General features: G+C 42.7%; 1 protein-coding gene across 1 annotated transcript in view; it reads left to right on the top strand.

The window, feature by feature from the left end:
* LOC109922276 (ubiquitin carboxyl-terminal hydrolase 2) overlaps positions 1-20,473 on the top strand; it is a 28,087-nt gene that overhangs the window by 1,143 nt on the left and 6,471 nt on the right. The window contains exons 2-10 of the mRNA XM_020522290.2: positions 6,213-6,263; positions 7,883-8,006; positions 8,549-8,660; positions 8,863-8,973; positions 10,113-10,177; positions 10,330-10,433; positions 12,321-12,401; positions 14,940-15,018; positions 17,771-17,878. Of these exons, the coding sequence (XP_020377879.1) occupies positions 6,213-6,263; positions 7,883-8,006; positions 8,549-8,660; positions 8,863-8,973; positions 10,113-10,177; positions 10,330-10,433; positions 12,321-12,401; positions 14,940-15,018; positions 17,771-17,878 (835 nt within the window). The remainder of the gene's footprint in view (positions 1-6,212; positions 6,264-7,882; positions 8,007-8,548; positions 8,661-8,862; positions 8,974-10,112; positions 10,178-10,329; positions 10,434-12,320; positions 12,402-14,939; positions 15,019-17,770; positions 17,879-20,473) is intronic.

Here is a 20,473-nt window from a genome sequence, read left to right as displayed (position 1 = left end):
TGGGGGGTCTCACGGTGCCCGGGCTGGAGGCGGCGGGTGGGGTGGGGTGGGGGGTCTCACGGTGCCCGGGCTGGAGGCGGCGGGTGGGGTGGGGTGGGGGGTCTCACGGTGCCCGGGCTGGAGGCGGCGGGTGGGGTGGGGTGGGGGGTCTCACGGTGCCCGGGCTGGAGGCGGCGGGTGGGGTGGGGTGGGGGGTCTCACGGTGCCCGGGCTGGAGGCGGCGGGTGGGGTGGGGTGGGGGGTCTCACGGTGCCCGGGCTGGAGGCGGCGGGTGGGGTGGGGTGGGGGGTCTCACGGTGCCCGGGCTGGAGGCGGCGGGTGGGGTGGGGTGGGGGGTCTCACGGTGCCCGGGCTGGAGGCGGCGGGTGGGGTGGGGAGTCTCACGGTGCCCGGGAGTGGGTGAGAAGCGGACCCAGCGCTGGGACATGTACCTGTTTGAACAGCAGACTGTGAGAGGGGAAAGCAGCAGATTCCCAGGGGAAAAGTGACAGGGTCACTTTGGCTGGAGCAGGGGGTCGGAGGGAAGCTGACTGCCCCATGGCGGAGATGGTGATAAAATGTTATATAATGTACAGCTTTATAAACCGAGCTCCCGGTCTGAGGTTGCTAATCTGATGGTACCTGCCCTGAATTTATTGGCGTCTCTGTGCTCCAACTGAACTGACAGTAAAGCGGCGCAGGGAGCTGTATCGACTTCAATCAATGAATGGTCCTTTTAAGTTTACAAAACGAACTAACCTGTCCGCTCCGAGACAGTAAGAACTGCAGATGCTGGAGTCAGAGATAGCAGCGTGGAGCTGGAGGAACACACCAGGCCAGGCAGCATCAGAGGGGCAGGGTCGGGTCTCTTCTTCAGAAAAAGGGTCCCGACCCGAAACGTCGACTTTCCTGCTTCCCTGATGCTGCCTGACCTGCTGCGTTCCTCCAGCTCCGCGGTGTTGTAACCTACCTACTTACTGTGTGTAGCTCATTCGTGAACAGTGCCTGTGAAACTAATTGGACAACTTCCATCATCCGCCTTCAGGAGAGGGTGGCAACATTAATTGGCTTGCTATTTTGAGTTCTATATAATACCAGTGTGGGAGTGAAACTGTTCTGCTGCTTGTAAACCTGCCGTGTGAGCGTGTGCGTGTCACTGTGATGGATCTCCTAGCTGTTTCTGCCAGTGATATCCGTCCCAGGTTGTTTGTTGCAGCTGGTCAGCCTGCTGGGATTTATCTACTGGCTGAGTGGGGACCTGGCTTGATTTCAGGCTACATTAACCTGCAGGAGACCTGTGAGCTGGGTCCACGTGCCAGCCAGAATATCAAAATAGTTATTGGAAAACCAAATTGGTAATGACTTGAACCTTTGAATCCTGAGTAACCGATTCATGATTATAGTCCACTGACAGGAAAACCATTGCATTTTTGTATTGGATTTATATTTCCAGGCCTTTTTAATACAACTACCTCCTTCCCCTTTCTCCCATCTTCATCTATGTTCACCTCTTTCTCTCCTGCTGGTTTCCTCCTATTCTGTAAGCACTGTCTCCTCTGTTTTGCTTCTGTTTTCTGTATTTCCCCTGCTTTTCATTCATCTCTCCCTCTCTCTCCACCTCCACTCGTGCTGCACTTTTTTTTAAATGAAGTTCAAGTTTTTAAAGGGTCTCTGAAATTTTGAGAAGTTGAAAGCCTCAGATATGCCATTTTGCCGAGGATGCTTCTCCCAATAGTGCCTGCGATCCTTGGTGATCTTACAGCTGGATTGACATTCACATTTCTGATATATGTCTCAGGCCTGGGCTAGTAATTGGAGCGAATGTACGAGTGTTTGTTTTCAGCTCGTTGGTGAGCTGGGTCAAGGCATTGTTTCTCCTTCACACTTTCTCCACTTGCAGATTGTGGAGGCGGTACTTGACAAACTGGGGCTACCTATTGGATCCAAGTCCTCGCCAAATAGCAATCTTGAGTTAGTCCGGATAGCAAGGAAAAGCATTTCAACCGTGAACTGTTACTGCTGATTCCATCCACGCCACACTTGAGTCTCCGAAAGGAGATAAGCAGGATCTCTATCCCTTGTTGCCAGTTCCATCCCAAACAAACGAAAATGGAAGACGTGCATTTATGCAGTAGTTTCATGACCTGAGGACACTGTAGTTTTGGAGTGTACTTATTTATTGTAACACAGGAAACAGTGATTTGCACATATGAACCCAGAAATGACAATGTAATACTGACGAGATAATCAATTTATGATGTTATTTCGAGGACTAAATATGGGCCAGAACGCCAGGGAGCAGTCCCCAGTTTTTCTTCGGGTAGTTCTGCAGGATCTTGTGCATCTAGCAACGAGAGCATTGCCTTGGTCTAATATCTTGTCTGCAAATCGGAATGATTGTAAATGTGTGTTGTAAGTGGATGGGGGGAGGGTTTGCAAATCAGGCTGCGAAATCTCTTACCTGTTTTGAACACTGACCAAAGTTAAAACTCTTCCACCCCTGTGTTTAATAGCTGATTAATTTGCCTTTTCTAGGCAATCTGTAGGGGAAGCAGTCGTTTAAGTGGCTGACTGGTAAGATGCCAGAGGGATCTGCTTGTAACTGGAGACAGAGGGAACAGCCGCTGTACGTCAGAGCCTGAGGGACGTCATTGTAGCCGCGTATCCCCATCGCAAAAGGCTCGATCCTCGTCGCTATTCTCAGCGGGATGGCACACATTACATTAACGTAGCTATTTCTGTACTCCTCAGCCTGATTAGCTGTTGGCCTTTGCAGAGAGGAATGGGTATAGGTTCTTTTTTTTTGATAAAGCAAGTAATAACTCCTCGAGTACAAGAAGCTGATTAAGTTTGCGTGAACAAATCCGGTCCCGGAGACCGAGTTTCAATCCAAAACTCTGGATATGAATCCTCTCCCACCCCCACCCTCCCCCATGGCCCTCCAATGAGCTTGTGACTTTGCCGCAGGAATTTGTTTCTGTGCACATGACAGTTTTCCAATCATGATTCTTGCTGTGAAATGTCGTTTATCAGCCTGGACTAGGACAGAGCCTGTATTCTACCTGACTGGCTGCTCATTTGCCTCAATCACCTACTCCCTCAAATTTCTACCTAATTCTGCCCCCAGGTTGTTCCTGTACAATCTGATTTCCCCAGGGTGCCGCTTCCCCTCTCTGTGCAGCTGGGTTCAATATCACAAGTAAAAAGATGCTGGAAATGCTCATTAGGCAACATCTGGAGAAATAATTGGTTAGTGGTTCAGGTCAGTGACCTCTAAGAATAACACTATGCCCCTTTTTCCATAAACTTTGTTTATTGAAAGTGGAAGAGAATGTGGAATTCATTACTAAAGGGAGTCTCTGCGATGAATAACAAGTGCACTCAGAGGAAGTTCTGTTAACTGGTGATTGAGAAAGGACTAAAGGGATGATAATTGATAGGGTGCAATGACTGAGCAGAGAGATTCCTACAGGAATGTGTTTTCAAAGATATCATTTTAAATTGGAAATAAAATAGACTTTTCTCAATGACGGTTTTGGATATTTTATTGCTGTATAAAGGGGAGTGCTAATACTGTAATAGCAAAATAATCCCAGTTTGGATAAAAACTGAATGAAATGCAAAAGGAGCTGCAGGAAGATTAACTGTGTGCTTGTTTTTACTTTTGATTCATGTTGGAAATTGGGTTTGTAGTACTAGTGGGTGCGAGTAGAGAATGATTACTGCAAGATTTATTTGCGACTAAATCTGGAGACCTTGCGCATAGTGTATTCGCCTCTGAGCTGAGTGCTTCCTGGGTCAAGATCCACCACAGGAAGGTGTGTTGTAATGTGGCCTAACAGGTTGAGGATCAACTTGCAACCTCTTCCAGCATTTGCCAATGGTTGGTATTAGGAACAGGAGAGGATCTTGGTGAGCCACTTACAGAAGGCAGTAGTAAACTACTCTAGTACCTTGACCAGTGTAACCATGTGTAAACACACAAGTCCATGGGCATCAGTGCCCTGTAAAGCCATAGTACCTGAAGTGAGAGAATGAGACTGAAGAAATCTTACAGACTTAAAACAGGTAAATCTCCAAATGGATTGGATGTAAAATGTAGCTAGATCCATGGTTTTGGTTTAATGTCTCATGCAAACATTGGGGCCCCTCTGACAATGAAGAAACCCCCACCCCCCCAACTCTGAACTATGGCTTGATCTGTACATCTTGTGTAACCCAGTGTTCTGTGCAGCTTTATGTTCACTTGGGAATAGGGATAAGGGTTAACCCATGCTTTTTAATTGCAAAAAGACCCTTCATTGTCAATGGCTCAAGTTAACTCGCACAAAGTGTCCACTCAACAACAATTTTCACAGCACTGAAGTTAGCGGAGTATGAAAGAACAGTGATACGGCTTGCATTTTGTTGAACAGAAAGTTATAGATGGAATTAAAGGGAGCAGAGACAATACAGCCTTCTGCCGGGAATAGCTTCCTTAGAAATTTCAGTAATTTCTCAGTCTTTGGTTCCTGGGCCACTGATTCCAATACCTCCTGCATTTCCCAACACTGCGAAGCTGATGCTTTGGAGTCTTGGGAACTGGTTCGGAGTGATTGGTACTGGGCTGCATTCTCAACTGATGGTCAGCTATATGGTTGTACAAGTTATTGACACTTCAAATAGATGACTTCTGTTGGGATTTTTAAAATCATTTTATGTAATGTTGGTGTCTGTGACAGAGCTCAGCATTGTTTTGGCCATCCAGTTAAGAATCATGTCACTGTGGGTCTGGACTCACCAGCAAAGGATAGCAGGTTTCGACCCAAAAGAACATTAGGAACTCGATTAGTTTTTAAAGACAATAGGTAGCGTCCACAATTACTAACTAGTTTTCAACTCCAGATTCTTAATTAATTGAATTTAAATTTCAACTGGCGTAGAGGAATTTGAACCTATGTTCTCTGGGTTACTAACATCAGTGAGATCACCATTATGTCACCATCTCCCTTTTCCTGGCACTATCCTTTCCAGTTTGTTGCATCATGGATTGTGTATCACTGCAGAGGCCTGAGCACACAGTCTAGGCTGTCACACTCAGTGCAATACTGAGGAAGTGCTGCATGGTGAGAGACGTTTTAACATATTTTAATCGCCTGATCAGCTGTATTATGACATACCTGTAGACCAGGTGGGACTTGAACTGAGGCCTCTCAGCTCATAAGTAGGGACACTGCCACTGTGTCACTTTTTAAGGTGGTATCAATCAATGAAAGATTCCATCTCTCAAGTGGAATCTTTGATGTCCACAGCATACAGAATGAATGCAGAGTTCTTTATCAACCTTCTGGCAATACCACGAGAAACTGGTCTTTCATCTTGCTGTTCTTTGTTAGATGTTAGTATATACAAAAATCTAGCAAAATAATGCTTGGATTTCAGAAATAACCTGAGAAGCAATTTTGGGCATTGTTCAGTGATGTGATCATTACTGTAAATCTCTTTAACAGCAGAATTGCTGAATAATGACATCCAGTATGAGTTAATACACAAGGAGCAGGAGGAAAGATTGCTTGGAGACAGTGTTATACCTTCCTGGGCAGAGCTAGTGCCATTGGACAATGAGAGGAGTCCGACCCTGTTTTTTAAACTCATTTATAGATGAGGGTGTCGCTGACTAGTCCAGCATTTATTTCCCATCCCTAATTGTCCAGAGGGCAATTAAGAGTCAACCACATTTCTGTGGGTCTGGAGTCACATGTAGCCAGACCAGGTAAGGATGGCAGTTTCCTTTCCTAAAGGACATGAATGAACCAGATGGGATTTTCCAACAATTGGCAATGAATTCATGGTCATCACTAGACTGTTAGTTCCAGATATTTATTGAATACAAATTCCACCACCTGCCGGGATTCGAACCCGAGTCCCCAGAACATTACCGGGTCTCTGGATTAACAGGCCAGTGATAATACCACTAGGCTATCACCTCCCTGGTTTGGCTTCATGTGGGTGTTAGCGTTTTTTTTTTGGTGGAGGTTTAGGTGCAATTCTCCAAATTCCATGATGAAGCATGTTCAGTGGAGTTTCCTTTCTGTGGCTGGAGCTGGGATGAGTGACGTTGCTCATGTTTACTCCAGCTTTGCTCAAGGTTTTAATTTCAACTAATTCAAAGTCCAAACCAACTCTGGGAAATGATTTATATATGAATACTTAGAACACTTATTTAATTCTTTTTCTCCTTTTTTGTTTTTCAGAATTCTAAAACCAGCCACGGCCTTGTGGGGCTTCGAAATCTGGGCAACACAGTGAGTTTCATTTTTCAGAAAAGAACCGATTACATGGACTTGTAGATAATCTTCATGAACTGGCATTTAGTTAAGAACGAGTGTCGGAAGTATTTTAATTTGGTTTAAAGGGGCTTTGTGCCCAGTGGGGTGAATGTTATTGCGTGGGGTAGGACAAGGTCAACTGACCAATAGCTAACTGTCTTTACCTTCTCCCAAATAGTCATGAGAACAGAGTGTATGTGCTGATGGGCTATTGAACAATGGGGGCATCACAACCCAAATGATCTTGTCCTGAACTGAAATATCCTTGTTTTCTAGCCAGGGTTACTGAAGTGATCAGGAACAGGAGCTTTGGTTGATTTCTTTCCCCTCTCATGGTCCCCTGGGACAGAGAATTGTCCATGGACCCACACTGTGCTCCCAAGCTGAGATCAGTTAACAAATGGAATGAAGCTCATTGTATCAGAAATTAATGTGTGGGTTGACTATTCTCTCAGCAGTGCTGTTGATTTAATAAAAAAAGACAGTAAAAGTACAAGAGAGCTTGTGAATCAAACCCAAAACACACTCTGTTGGTTAAACAATTGATGGGTGTTCCTGAGTTGTGGGAATAGCGGCATGGGATTTGCAAACATACACCTGTATTCAAGACACCTGCCTTTACATTTGTTTTATAAACAAGCTCAATGTGTTTAAATAAAGCAAAGCCTCCGAGCAAGCGGGTAACTAAAGAAAGGGTAAGACCCCTTTAAAGATCAAGGAGCTCGTCTTTGTGTTGAACCCCAGGAGATGGGAGAGTTACTAAATGAATGTTTTGCATCAGTTTTTACTGTGGATAAAGAAATGGAGTCTAGAGAACACAGAGAAATAAACTTTGATGTTTTAAAAACAGTTCACATTACAGAAGAGGAAGCCTTAGAGAAGATAAAGGTGGATAAATCTCTGGGACCTGGTCTAATGTTTCTCAGAAAGTTGTGGGAAGTAAGAGAGGAAATTATGAGACCCCTTGCAAAAATGTTTGCATCATCTATAATTATGGGTGAGGTGCCTGATGACTGGAGGGTGGTAAATGCTGTACCTTTGCTTAAGAAAGGTTGTAAGGAGAGACCTGGGAACTATAGACCTGTGAGTCTGACATCGGTTGTTGGTAAATTGTTGGAGGGGATTATAAAAGATAGGATTTATGGATCAAGAGGATGGTGTGAGAGAGAGGGACATGTTCCCAAGCCCTGGAATTTATTCCAGCAGTGTTGTTCTCTTGTTCTGCCTCCATAATTCAACAACGGTCTGCCCTGTAGAGTTTGCAAAACAACACTTTCGTCACTGTAACTGGGTACATGACAATAATAAATCAAATCATATCAACCGCAGACCATAAATGAAGGCTTTTTCTTTTTAAGAATTGTCAGTCTGTCCATGAGAGTGAAAACGGCCCTGGCCATGGTAGTTTACAGGAGAATTACAGTGTATTGTTGTGTGAAATAGTCAGGAATCTCCAATTTCTACTGCACATGAGCACTGGTCTCTGTTAATTCCATTCCTGCCAGTCTCTGAATTTCACCTGATTCCCTTGTCTCCTTTTCCTGAAGTGTGGTCATTAACATTGCTGTTTCTGCATTTTTTTTTTGTTGCTGTAGTGTTTCATGAACTCCATCCTGCAGTGTTTGAGCAACACCCGGGAGCTGAGAGATTATTGTATTCAGAACACCTACCGGCGAGATCTGAACAACCGGAGCCGCGCCAACACCGCACTAATGGAGGGTCAGTGCTCACATCTTATCAACCAAGGGCTGTGGCCAGGTCTTTAAATCTCTGCCAGTGAAACCAGGGCTTCCACCCCCACCTCTGGCACCCCCACCACCCCCGGCACTACCACCTCTAAATACAATACAATGTTTTTTATTTGTGTGGAATCTCTCAAATATATCACCATATTTACATCACCTGGAATACCATTTTCATCAAATGGAACTAATCGTTCACTATTGTTATTGTCTAATTATCTAGTAGGGTCTGGCAGGGACGCCTGAGACCAAATGGAACTAGGAAACAGATGATGACGTGTTGATTAAGGGATAACTGGGTGAGAATTCTGGGCTTGTGTGTGGGTGAAGAACAAGTCTCTGACTAGCAAAGTATATGCCTGGATTATGTCTGACCAACCATGATCACAGGCATTAGCTACAAAGGCAGTGTAATTAATAATGTGCTGAATGATTTTATGATACTGAAAATGGTTTGTGTTCCTCAGCCTGTATTGCCCAATCTCACTGAAGTTCATTTGTCAATTTTCTCTCCTTTAGAATTTGCAAAGCTTCTCCAGGCCATGTGGACATCCTCCAGCAATGACCCCATCAGTCCCTCAGAGTTCAAAACACAAATTCAAAAATATGCTCCACGATTTGTCGGATACAAGTAAGTGATGTCCAAAATATAAACAGTGATTGAGGCTGAAACCTGATGGCATAGTTCCTGGTACCAACAGAAATGTCTGAGATTCATGAAACTTATTCCCTCCCTTATATTGAAGGTTCTGGATAATGTTGAAATCAATTTATAAATGCAAGGTTATCAGTTAGCCATTACCTGACCTTTTGAAATTTTGTTGCTCACTTAGCCAACAGGATGCCCAGGAGTTTTTGCGTTTCTTGCTGGATGGGCTTCATAATGAAGTGAACAGAGTGTCAGTGCGTTCCAAGGCTATAGTGGAGGACTTAGACCACCTTCCGTAAGTGTTGACAATCTGCCAGTATTTATCGGTTAACTCTGTTGGAGTTGCTCAAGCAGTTTGGTTTGACTGTAGTGTTTTCATTCAATGCAAGATTCAAATTTACAGTCTTTTTTTTTCTCTCTGGCTGTGAGAGATACAGACTTTTATTTCCCTGAAGTTTCAGGTTTCTTAGAATTTACGTCACAGGAACAAATTATTTGTTTATGATGGTGTTAATATTTCACATGAGCTTCTTCCCACACTCCTTCAATAAACTCTATCAGCATATCCTTCTGTTCCTTTGAGATTATTTAGCCTTCTCTTTTGAAAGTGAGCTTCAATAAATTATCATCAAATATTGCTTAGAGCAACTCTTTCTATCATCATAGAATCCCTACGGTGCAGAAACAGGCCATTTGGCCCGACAAACCCACACTGACTCTCCGAAGAACATCCCATCCAGACCCATCTCCCTACTCTATCCTTGTAACCCTGCATTTCCCATGGCTAATCCACCTAACCTACACATCCCTGAACAGTCTGGGCAATTTAGCATGGCCAACCCACCTAATCTGCACATTTTTGGACTGTGGGAGGAAACCCACGCAGACACGGGAAGAACATGCAAACTCCACACAGACAGCCGTCCATGGGTGGAATCAAATCTGGGCCCCCTGGTGCTGTGAGGCAGCAGTGCTAATCACTGAGCCACTGTGCTGCCCAAAATTTATCCCATAGCTTAGCTGAACCTGTATCCAATCATTGCCCAACATTTTTTTAGAGTTAACTTTGTGATTTTTAAGCTGCTGATTGAAATGACTGTGGTGGTCTTCTGCCTTTGTAACCCTGATATTATAGCTAATGTGCGGTAAATGGTTTTGTAGAAATGTGGAACAGAGGTGTTGCCTGAATCTAACTCTCACCTATCCATTCTGCTGTATATCACCGCTCCTGACTGAGTTTGTGTGGCTCCTTGTTAACATGAAAAAGCCATTTTCAAATTCAGCATTAGAAAGTATTTCCAATTGATTAACACCTTAGGAAAATCTCTAATGCAGATGGTGTTGTGATATAGAATAAGCCGAAATCATTTTTATGTTGAAAGCTGTATGTGTCTTGTGATGGCACTCGATTTAAATTTTCATCTCCACTTCTAGGGATGATGAGAAGGGGAGAAGAATGTGGAAGAAATACCTGGAGAGAGAGGACAGTCGGATCGTAGGTGAGCACAATACATTTGGGTTTTCACATGAATGCGACGGTGTGCAATTGTGCTGATAAGAATGACAATGCCAAGGAAAATTTGAGCATACCTAATTTATTTTTCCAGATGAATTACAACCGAACTAATCTTTCTTCCTTCCTTTCTTTCAGATCATTTTGTGGGCCAGTTGAAAAGTTCCCTGACCTGCAGTGAATGTGGCTACTGTTCCACAGTGTTTGACCCCTTCTGGGACTTGTCACTGCCCATCTCAAAGGTACGCTACCAAAGTTACAGCTGATACCATCTTCATTGTTTCTGTGTTTCTACAGTGTAAATGCCAACTCCTCTAACAATGTATGTTTCAATGAGGTGTCATTTATTCTTCTTAATTCCAATGAGGGCAGGGCCCAATCTACCTCTATCAACCTCTCTTCATACAACAATCCCTACCTAGCTCATATCAGCCTAGTGAGTCTTTGATAGACTACCTCCAATGCCAGTGCATCTTTGTTTAGATAAGGCCCCCCAAAACACTTCATTATTTCAGCTGTGGTCTAACTATTACCTTGTATAGTTTTTGCAAAGCCTTCCTATTTTCACACCGATTCCATTTGGGATAAAGACTAATGGCCCATTTGCCTTCCCTATTACCTGTTAAACTTGGATGCTAGCTTATTATGATTCATGAACAAGGACTCCTAAATTCCTCTGTTCTGTAGCTTTCTGCATTCTTCCTCTGTTTAAATAATTTTCATCATCTCTATTCTTCCTGCCAAAGTGCATAAATTCTCCCTACATTATATTCCATTTGCCCAAGTTATTGCCTGCTCACTTAACCCATCTATACCCCTCTACATAAAAACTGAAAGAACTGCGGATGCTGTTAAACATGAACAAAAGCAGAAGTTGCTGGAAAAGCTCAGCAGATCTGGCAGCATCTGAAGAAAAATCAGAGTTAACATTTCGGGTTCAGTGACCCTTCCTCAGTAATAGGTCACCATCCTGAAAATGCATCCTCCCATTCCCAACTCTGTCATCTATTAGTTAACCAATCCTCTCTCTATTATCTTATTGAATGGCAGGGCTGGCTTGAGCAGTCAAATAGCCAACTCCTCTTTCCTAAAGTGTTGTGTTGGACTGGAGTAACACATCAGTCAGAGCAGGTCAGGAGCACATGTTCCTTTCTGTATAATGCATCAGCTGGGTATTTATGACATTGAGCAGATTCATGCACACTTGTATTTGGACCAACTTTTATTTAGAATTTCTGTAATAAACCTGTTGGGATTTAAACTTGCTTGTCCTGGATTTTTTAGTTATCATTTCTGAATTCTAATAATATAAACTATGTGCTGACCATCTCTGGTATGATGTAAAGATGTGCAGTATCCATGTCTGGAGATGGGAATGATCTCAAGGTGTAGGAGATTTTAATTTGTGGGTTTGTGTCATTAGTGAGGATGCTGGAAGAAATCCTTGTGTCCTAATACCAGCAAACCCCTTCCTCATATACAGCCAAACACAGAACTAGGGTCACAGTTCAATAGTAACATATCAGTGGAAACAGAAAAAGTGAACGTTTCTTCAGAATTGATTCTTTCTTAACCTGGAAGAGTCCGTGATTTGAAATGTTTCCTCTGTTTCTCTGTAAACAGTTACTGCAAGACTTGCTAAATATTTCCAGCATTTTCTGTTTTTTCACTTCAGATTCCCAGCATTCATTGTATTTTTCTTTTGTTGATCTAATGATCTTGTTTGATGGAGCTTGCAGATCTATTTTAACTGGAGGAATGTCTTTAACCTTGTTTTATTGTGGCAGAGCTGCCAACTCCTTAAGTATTAAAGGGAATAATGCTGTTATGACTAAGTCTTTTTCTGTTGCCATCACAACATTTCTTTTAATAGCATGCTCCAGTACCAGTGGCTGTGCTGGTTTGCCAGTTTTTTTGTATTTAGTTTAAAGCATTTTGGGCATGTTCCTTGCGTAGCAATTGAAATTAGAGGAGAAGCTCTGATGCAAAGGCCAGTGTGATCCAACTTTCTCCATACCCAATTCAATCTCAAAAAAACAAGTTGGTTTCCAAAAACAAGGTGTTATTGTTACCAACAGTTTAAATGTTCAGTGTTATTTATTAAATCCTGCCTGTTACTGCTTTTACAGAAAGGTTATGGTGAAGTTTCGCTAATGGATTGTATAAGACTCTTCACGAAAGAGGATGTTCTGGATGGAGATGAAAAGCCAGTAAGTTGATGTTTACTGTTTTGATGGTCACTTGAGAGATCTGTCACTACTTACTGTGTGGAAAATGCTTATTACTAATGAAAATGGTGGCAGTTTTAAAAATTCTTTCTCAGAAAGTGGTCGTTATTAACAAGCCTGGAATTTATTTTTTTTCCTGGTTGTTATGAGAAGAGTTATGAACTGCAGTCGATTTTGGTGTAGGTAGACCCAAGGTACTGTTAGAGAGGGAGTTCTCAGATATCGACCGTCAGTGAGTGAATAGCGATTTATAGTGTCAACATAAGATGGTGAGCAGCTTGGAGGAGAACTTAGTTTGTGCTCCCATGTGTTTGTTGCCTTTCTATGTGGTAGAGGTCACAGGTTTCCAAGGTGTTGTCTAGGGAGACATGGTGAATTGCTGCAGGGTACTGATAAAGGTAATGGTAATATAATTGACCATTGAGGGAAGGTTGTTAGATTCTCTCTTGTTTGAGGTGGTCATTTCCTAGCACTTAGGCAAATGTCACTTGCCACATATCCACTCAAGCCTGGATGTTGACATATGGACACAAGCTACTTAGGTTACTGAAGTTGTGAATGGTACTGAATGTTGTGAAATTCCGTGAATATCCCCAAGCCTGCCTTTATGATGGAGCATTCATAAACTTGGCCATAATACATTCACTTTCCTCATTCAAATCATTAATATATTGTAAATGTTCATGGCCGTAGCACTGATCCCTGTGGCACAGGGCAGCATAGTGGCTCAGTGGTTAGCACTGTTGTCTCTCAGTCCCACAGACCTGGGTTCGATTCCACCCTCGGGCGACTATCTGTCTGTGTGGAGTTTGCACATTCTCCCTGTGACTGCGTGGGTTTCCTCCGGGTGCTCTGGTTTCCGCCCACAGTCCAAAGGTGTACAGGTTAGGTGGATTGGTCATGCTAAATTACCCAATAGTGTCCAGGGATGTGCAGGTGAGGTGAATTAGCCACGGGAAATGCAGGGTTACAGGAATAGAGTAGGGGGTTGGGTCTGGGTGGAATGCTGTTTGGAGGATTAGTGTGTACTTGATGGGCTGAATGGCCTGAATCCACACTGTAGGGATTCTGTTCTGTTCAAGATGATCAGAATGATTCCTTGAGGGAAACCCCCAACATTTGTAGACTGTAGAATGAAGTTGCAAATAAAGTTTGCTGAATATCTTGATGGGTGAGACAAGAATGGAATTGGTTTCCAGTGAAGAGATGGTCTCACATCCAGAATGTGCACCAGTGCATTAAATCCTGAAACCCTTGAAATCTGGCAAGGTGTAAGCTTTATTCAATGAATGGAAAATTTTTTTAAGATTAACTTTAAACCTGCTCTGTTTCCTTCAAACAAAATTCAATCACTCAATTCCAGGAAAAACAGAGGTCAAAGCACTAGTTACATGATTGATCGGATTAACACAATTCACTTGAGAACAACCAACAATCTTCTGGTTGTCTAAGAATGTTAAGGGACTTGGTATGTGGATGACTAACAGAAACCAGGATTAGTGTTCAAACTCACTTCGGAACATTCCAGCTATTTTAACAAAAGGGAGTTGTTTGATGTCACCAAGCAGTATCACGTAATTTTGTCTTAAAGTTCTGAAACTCCTCCCTGCCAACACTGTGCACTTAGCTACACCATGTAGACTGCAGCTGTTCAAGAAAGCAGTTTGTCACCTTCTTGAGGACAATTTGGGATTGGCAATAAAAGCTGGCTTTACCCACATTCCAAGAAAAAAATTTAAAAGCAAATCTGTACCTGAGTTTCATCCAGCCTCCTTGAGAAACTTTCCTGCATGTTTTGTTCAATATGTACTGTGTATCCATGGACCCTTATTTCATTTTCCCTCCTTTCCTGAAAGGATTGATTTTTGCACTGATAGGAGCCTCACTACATGCCCATACTGAGGCTCACTTGAAGCTTTCTAAACACCATTCATGGAGCAAGGATTAGCTGTAAATTGGACTAATTTGCCTCTCCCCAATCTGTTGTTTCTGAGCACCCTTATCTTTCTCACTAGTAATTCATTTAATCATAATTTAAAGATTTTGCATTTAGAAGGTTAAATTATAAAGACAGATTGCATAGTACGGGCTTGCATTTAATTGTGAATAGAAGATTTTAAGGAATAATCTATCTGACATGTTTAAAATGTTAATATTGTTTGAGAGAAACATTTCTTCTGTGACGAATAAAGATGATGCCATATTTTGAGCTGGGGATGCCCAAAAAGTACTGCTACATACAGAATTTTGGATTCTGTGCCCCCCTCCCCCACCCCAACTCCAGAAGTCACTTGAGGGCTTTCAAGACACTGTTCAATGGTTATGGAGTTGAAACATATCATCCATTATCTAATCAAGCAGCAGATCAATGCTCAATGGGCTGAACGGTCTTGTCCTATACCAAAATCAGCATAGATTTGGATTTGGCAAGACCCCCTCAGAATTGTACTGAGTTTTGAGTTTTTTCTGGGGTGTGGGCTGTAGATTTTTACCTCTAACTGTGTGCATTCTGTTTTCCAGACCTGCTACAGATGTAAAACACGAAGAAAATGTACCAAGAAATTCACAATCCAGAAATTCCCAAAGATCCTTGTGCTTCGTATCCTTCTGTTTTCCACTACATACTTCTAAATCACTGGATTGATTTTTGTTTAGTATATTTGGTACTGATGTGGAATTGAGGGAATTGCTGGAAAAACAAACACATGTTGTGAAAGCTTTTCATCATGCAATCATCAAACTATTTCACAAGAATATTAATTCAGTGGGAAAGCAAACATTTATTCTGTTTGAAAGGATATTGCTGATTGTTTGGCAAGTGGACTTTGGTAGAGACATTGCCATGGAGAATGCACCATTAATGCTAATTGACAGTTAACAGCCAAGCTTTGTTTAAATTTTAAAGCAGGCAGGTTGACTGACTCTGGGAGGCACTGCCCTGAGAAATGAAGCAGCAAATATCTGTCACCCGTTTTGCTGAGTAGAAACAGGTGCAGTATGTTTGTGTTCTTGCTCTCGTCGAAGAACGGGGTCTTGTGTATTAATGTATTTTCCAGTACTGACAAGTGTGCCACATTGCAAGTCCAACTGACAATCCTAACTTGATTGTACGTGTAATTCTTTACACATTAATGATTATCCAGCAAATGTTATCCAATTGCAGAATTACATCTAGTCCTGGATACTTTTGAAGATTTTGGAAGTGTGAGCTGGTTGGGTTCAGTCAGTACCAGTTCTACTTGTTGCAAACTGTTGAAGTGCTGTGTTGTTTGACATGAGCTGCCAGTCTTTGAGATGTATGGCCTATATACCTAGCATCACAAAAGCACACTGAAATAACCACATTGCTCATTTCTGTGATGGTAGAATGTCTTATTTGGCTTGAAGTATCCAGTTAATGGCAAACACCACTCATGTTGCTACTGCAAAGTAATGGCACAGAATAGCTAGCAGCACATATGGCAAAAATCTTTTAAGATTCCCTACACTTCCAGGGTAATCTGAGGTAGACTGGGCACTCTTCAGGAGCAAGTATCACCATTTTCATGATTTTGTACATCATACACTGATCAGAATTTTTTTTTAAATGTAGCCATTATGCCTAAGGATTGCTTTGTGCTTTATTTCAACATTAAATTTTTATGGTGAACAACTTATAAGTCCTGTACAACCAAACAATTAGTACAAGGAATGTAGAGTCTGCGTGATAGTAATCTTGTGAGTAGAAGGTTGGTTAGCTAGCTAGTAGGATGCAGAGAGCAGGCATAAATGCTAATTGGCACAATGTAAAATGTGATGTGCCAAAGGGGCCTCAGCTATTTACTGTTTAAATGACTTGGATGAAGGGACAGAAGGTATAGTAGCTAAATTTGTTGATGACCCAAAGATGTGTAGGAAAGTAGATTGTGAAGAGGTCATAAGGAGGGTACAAAAGGTTATTCGTTAAGTGGACAAATGGATTATAATGTTGGAAAATGTGAAATAGTCTATTTGGCAGGAAAACTTTTTAAGAAAGCATTATCTAAGTGGTGAAAGATTGTATCTGAGAGCTCTAAAGCGTGATCTGGGTGTCCTGGTGCGTGTGAATGGCAAAAAGCTAATGTGCAGCTACAGCAAGTAATCAGGAAAGCTAATAGATCTTTTTTTTTGCACGGGGATTTGAATATAAATGCATGGAATTTGTGCTTCAGTTACACAGGGCATTGGTGACACCACAACTGGAGTACTGTGAATAATATTATTCATCTCACTTTAGATAGAATTTAACTGTGTTAGCAACAGCTCAGAGAAAATTTACCATACTATTAACTGGAATGGCTGGGTTATCTTCTGAGGAAAAGTTTTACAGGCCAGAATTGTATCCACTGGAGTATAAAGGAATAAAGAGGCAACTTAGTTGAAATGTATAAGATCCTATGACAGATACATGGAAAGGAGAGAATCTAGAATGAGCAGTCATTCCTACTTAAAATAATGGGTTTCCGATTCAAAACAGTCGAGTCAAAAATTTTTCTGAAGATTGAGAGTCTTTGGAACTCTTGTCCTGAAAAGTAGTGGAATCAAAGTCTTTGAATGTGTTTAAAGTTGAGGTGGTTAGATCCTTATGAAGCAAGAGGCTAACAGGTCATCAGGAGTAGGTCGGAATGTGGGTTTCAGATTACAATTCGATTAGCCTTGACCAAGCAGGCTCAGGGATCTATATGGCACACTATTGTACCTTAAATTCGCCTGACATTTCCCTGATTCCAGGTATCAGCTCATGGATGAGGTTGGCAATGGCCTGATGGCATTATCACTTCTCTGTTAATCCAGAGACCCTGGTAATGTTCTGAGGACCTGGGTTCGATTCCTGCCATGGCAGATGGTAGAAATTGAATTGAATAAAAACTAGAATTAAGAGTCTGATGACAACAAATCCATTGTCGATTGTCAGAAACACCCATCTGGTTCATTAATGTCCTTTAGGGAAGGAAACTGCTGTCCTTACCTGGTCTGGCCTATATGTGACTCCAGACCCACAGCAATGTGGTTAACTCATAACTGCCCTTAGGGGTGGCCTGTAAATGCTGGCCTAGCCAGTGATGCCCCAGCCTGTGAATGAATTTTAAAAGAATGCTCTGACTCCCAGACTGATCCCTGAGCAAAATTGTTCACTAAGTAAACTGAAGAGAGTGAGAGAGAGAAGAGCCTGCTCAAGATTCCATACAGCAATTGCTTGGTGTTGCTAAGTTGATTCCTGTGGTCATTTTCCTTTGTTCTTCAATTTGGCATCTCACTGAAACATAGAACCTGTAATTGGTTACAAGAAGGGGAAAAAAAATCTGTGAACCTTAACTCCAATGTTTTTGTAGATTTGAAGCGATTCTCCGAAGCTCGGATCCGCACCAGTAAACTCACTACTTTTGTAAATTTTCCTCTAAAGGACCTTGACCTTCAAGAGTTCTCATCGGAAAACTCTGGTGAGTAATGTAGGGGTACTTGAGATGATTTATGATATGTACAGAATCCATATCCAACATGCCTTTTGTCATCCTGGTATATTACAGTGCCAATTCTCCAGTAGGTTAGCCATGTCTCAGTCGGTTTGTGATCCTGACTGTTAAGATTCTAGGCTCAAGTGCCAAATTGAGGCTTGAGCACAAAAACAAAGGTTATCTCCTCTGACAGTACTGAAGGAATGCTGTATTGTTGATGATATCATCTTACCAGTGAGATGTTATACTGAGGTTCTAACTTAAACCATGTTACTACTTTGAAGAGTAGCACAGGAGCTCCTCCCCCCACCCTCATACAGAACATAGAACAGCACAGCACAGCACAGTACAGGCCCTTCAGCCCATGATGTTGTGCCGACCTATTATCCTCCTAAGATCAATCTACCCTGCATACCCTACATTTTACTATCATCCATGTACCTATCCAAGAATTGCTTAAATGTCCCTAATGTATCTGACTCCACTAACACTGCTGGCAGCGCATTCTACGTACCCACCACTCTCTGTGTAAAGAACCTACCTCTGACATCTCCCCTATACCTTCCCCCAACCACCTTAAAATTATGCCTCCTCGTAATAGTCATTTCCGCCCTGGGAAAAAGTCTCTGACTATTCACTGTATCTATGCCTCTCATCTTGTACACCTCTATCAAGTCACCTCTCATCCTCCTTCGCTTCAATGAAAAAAGCCCTAGCTCCCTCAGCCTTTCCTCATAAGACCTGCCCTCCAGTCCAGGCAGCATCCTGGTAAATCTCCTCTGCACCCTCTAAAGCTTCCACATCTTTCCTGTAATGAGGTGACCAGAACTGAACACAAAAACTGAACACAATATTCCAAGTGTGGTCTAACTAGAGTTTTATACAGCTGCAGCATAACCTTGTGGCTCTTAAACTCAATTCCCCTGCCAATGAAAGCCAACACACCGTACGCCTTCTTTACAACCCTATCAACTTGGGTAGCAACTTTGAGGGATCTATGGACGTGGACCCCAAGATCCCTCTGTTCCTCCACACTGCCGAGAATCCTGCCATTAACCCTGTATTCTACATTCAAATTCGACCTTCCAAAATGAATCACTTCACACTTTTTTCTGGGTTGAATTCCATTTGCCACTTCTTTGCCCAGCTCTGCATCCTGTCAATGTTCCGTTGCAACCTACAACAGCCCTCCACACTATCCACAACTCCACCAATCTTTGTGTCATCGGCAAACTTACTAACCCACCCTTCCACTTCCTCATCCAAGTCATTTATAAAGATCACAAAGAGCAGAGATCCCAGAACAGATCCCTGCGGAACACCACTGGTCACCGAGCTCCAGGCTGAATACTTTCCATCTACTACCACCCTCTGTCTTCTATTGGACAGCCAGTTTTATATCCAGACAGCCAAATTTCCCTGAATCCCATGCTTCCTTACTTTCCGAATGAGACTACCATGTGGAACCTAATCAAATGCCTTGATAAAATCCATATACACAACATCCACTGTTCTATCTTCTTTGATGTGTTTTGTCACATCCTCAAAGAATTCAATAAGGCTTGTGAGGCATGACCTGCCCCTCACAAAGCCATGCTGACTATTTCTAATCAAACTGTGCTTTTCCAAATAATCATAAATACCATCTGTCAGAATCCTCTCCAATAATTTGCCCAGCACAGAAGTAAGACTGACCAGCCTGTAATTCCCAGGATTATCCGTATTCCCTTTCTTGAACAAGGGAATGACATTTGCCACCCTCTAGTCATCTGGTACTGCAATGGACAGTGAAGACGCAAAGATCATTGCCAAAGGGGCAGCAATCTCTTTCCTTGCTTCCCATAGAAACCTTGGGTATATCCCGTCTGGCCCAGGGGACTTATCTATCCTCACGTTTTTCAAAATTTCTAGCACATCCTCCTTCCTAACATCAACCTGTTCGAGCATATCTGCCTGTTTCATGCTGTCCTCACAAACGTCAGGGTCTCTCACTGGTGATTACTGAAGCAAAGTATTCATTAAAGATCTCCCCTACCTCCTCTGACTCCACGTGCAAGTTCCCTCCACTGTCCCTGATTGGCCCTACCCTCACTCTGGCCATCCTCTTGTTCCTCACACAAGTATAGAAAGCCTTGGGGTTTTCCTTGATCCTACCCACCAAGGTTTTCTCATACCCCCTTCTAGCTCTTCTGAGTCCATTCGTCAGTTCCTTCCTGGCTACCTTGTAGGCCTGAAGAGCCCTGTCTGATCCTTGCTTCCTGAACCTTAAGTAAGCTTCCTTCATCCTCTTGACTACATGTTCCACATATCTTGTCATCCAAGGTTCCTTCACCTTACCATCCTTTCCTTGCCTCAGTGGGACACATCTATCCACTACTCTTAGCAAGTGCTCCCTAAACAACCTCCTCATTTCTATCGTGCATTTCCCTGAGAACATCTGATCCCAATTTATGCTCCACAGTTCTTGCCTAATAGCACTGTAATTCCCCCTCCCCCAATTAAATACTTTCCCATACCATCTGCTCCTATCCCTCTCCATGACTATAGTAAAAGTCAGGGAGTTGTGATCACTATCACTGA

This window comes from Rhincodon typus, chromosome 32 (assembly GCF_021869965.1).
Source record: "Rhincodon typus isolate 14 chromosome 32, sRhiTyp1.1, whole genome shotgun sequence".
Taxonomy (NCBI): Eukaryota; Metazoa; Chordata; class Chondrichthyes; order Orectolobiformes; family Rhincodontidae; genus Rhincodon; species Rhincodon typus.
Note: the sequence above shows the minus strand (reverse complement) of the source record. Positions and strands in the feature narration are given on the sequence as shown.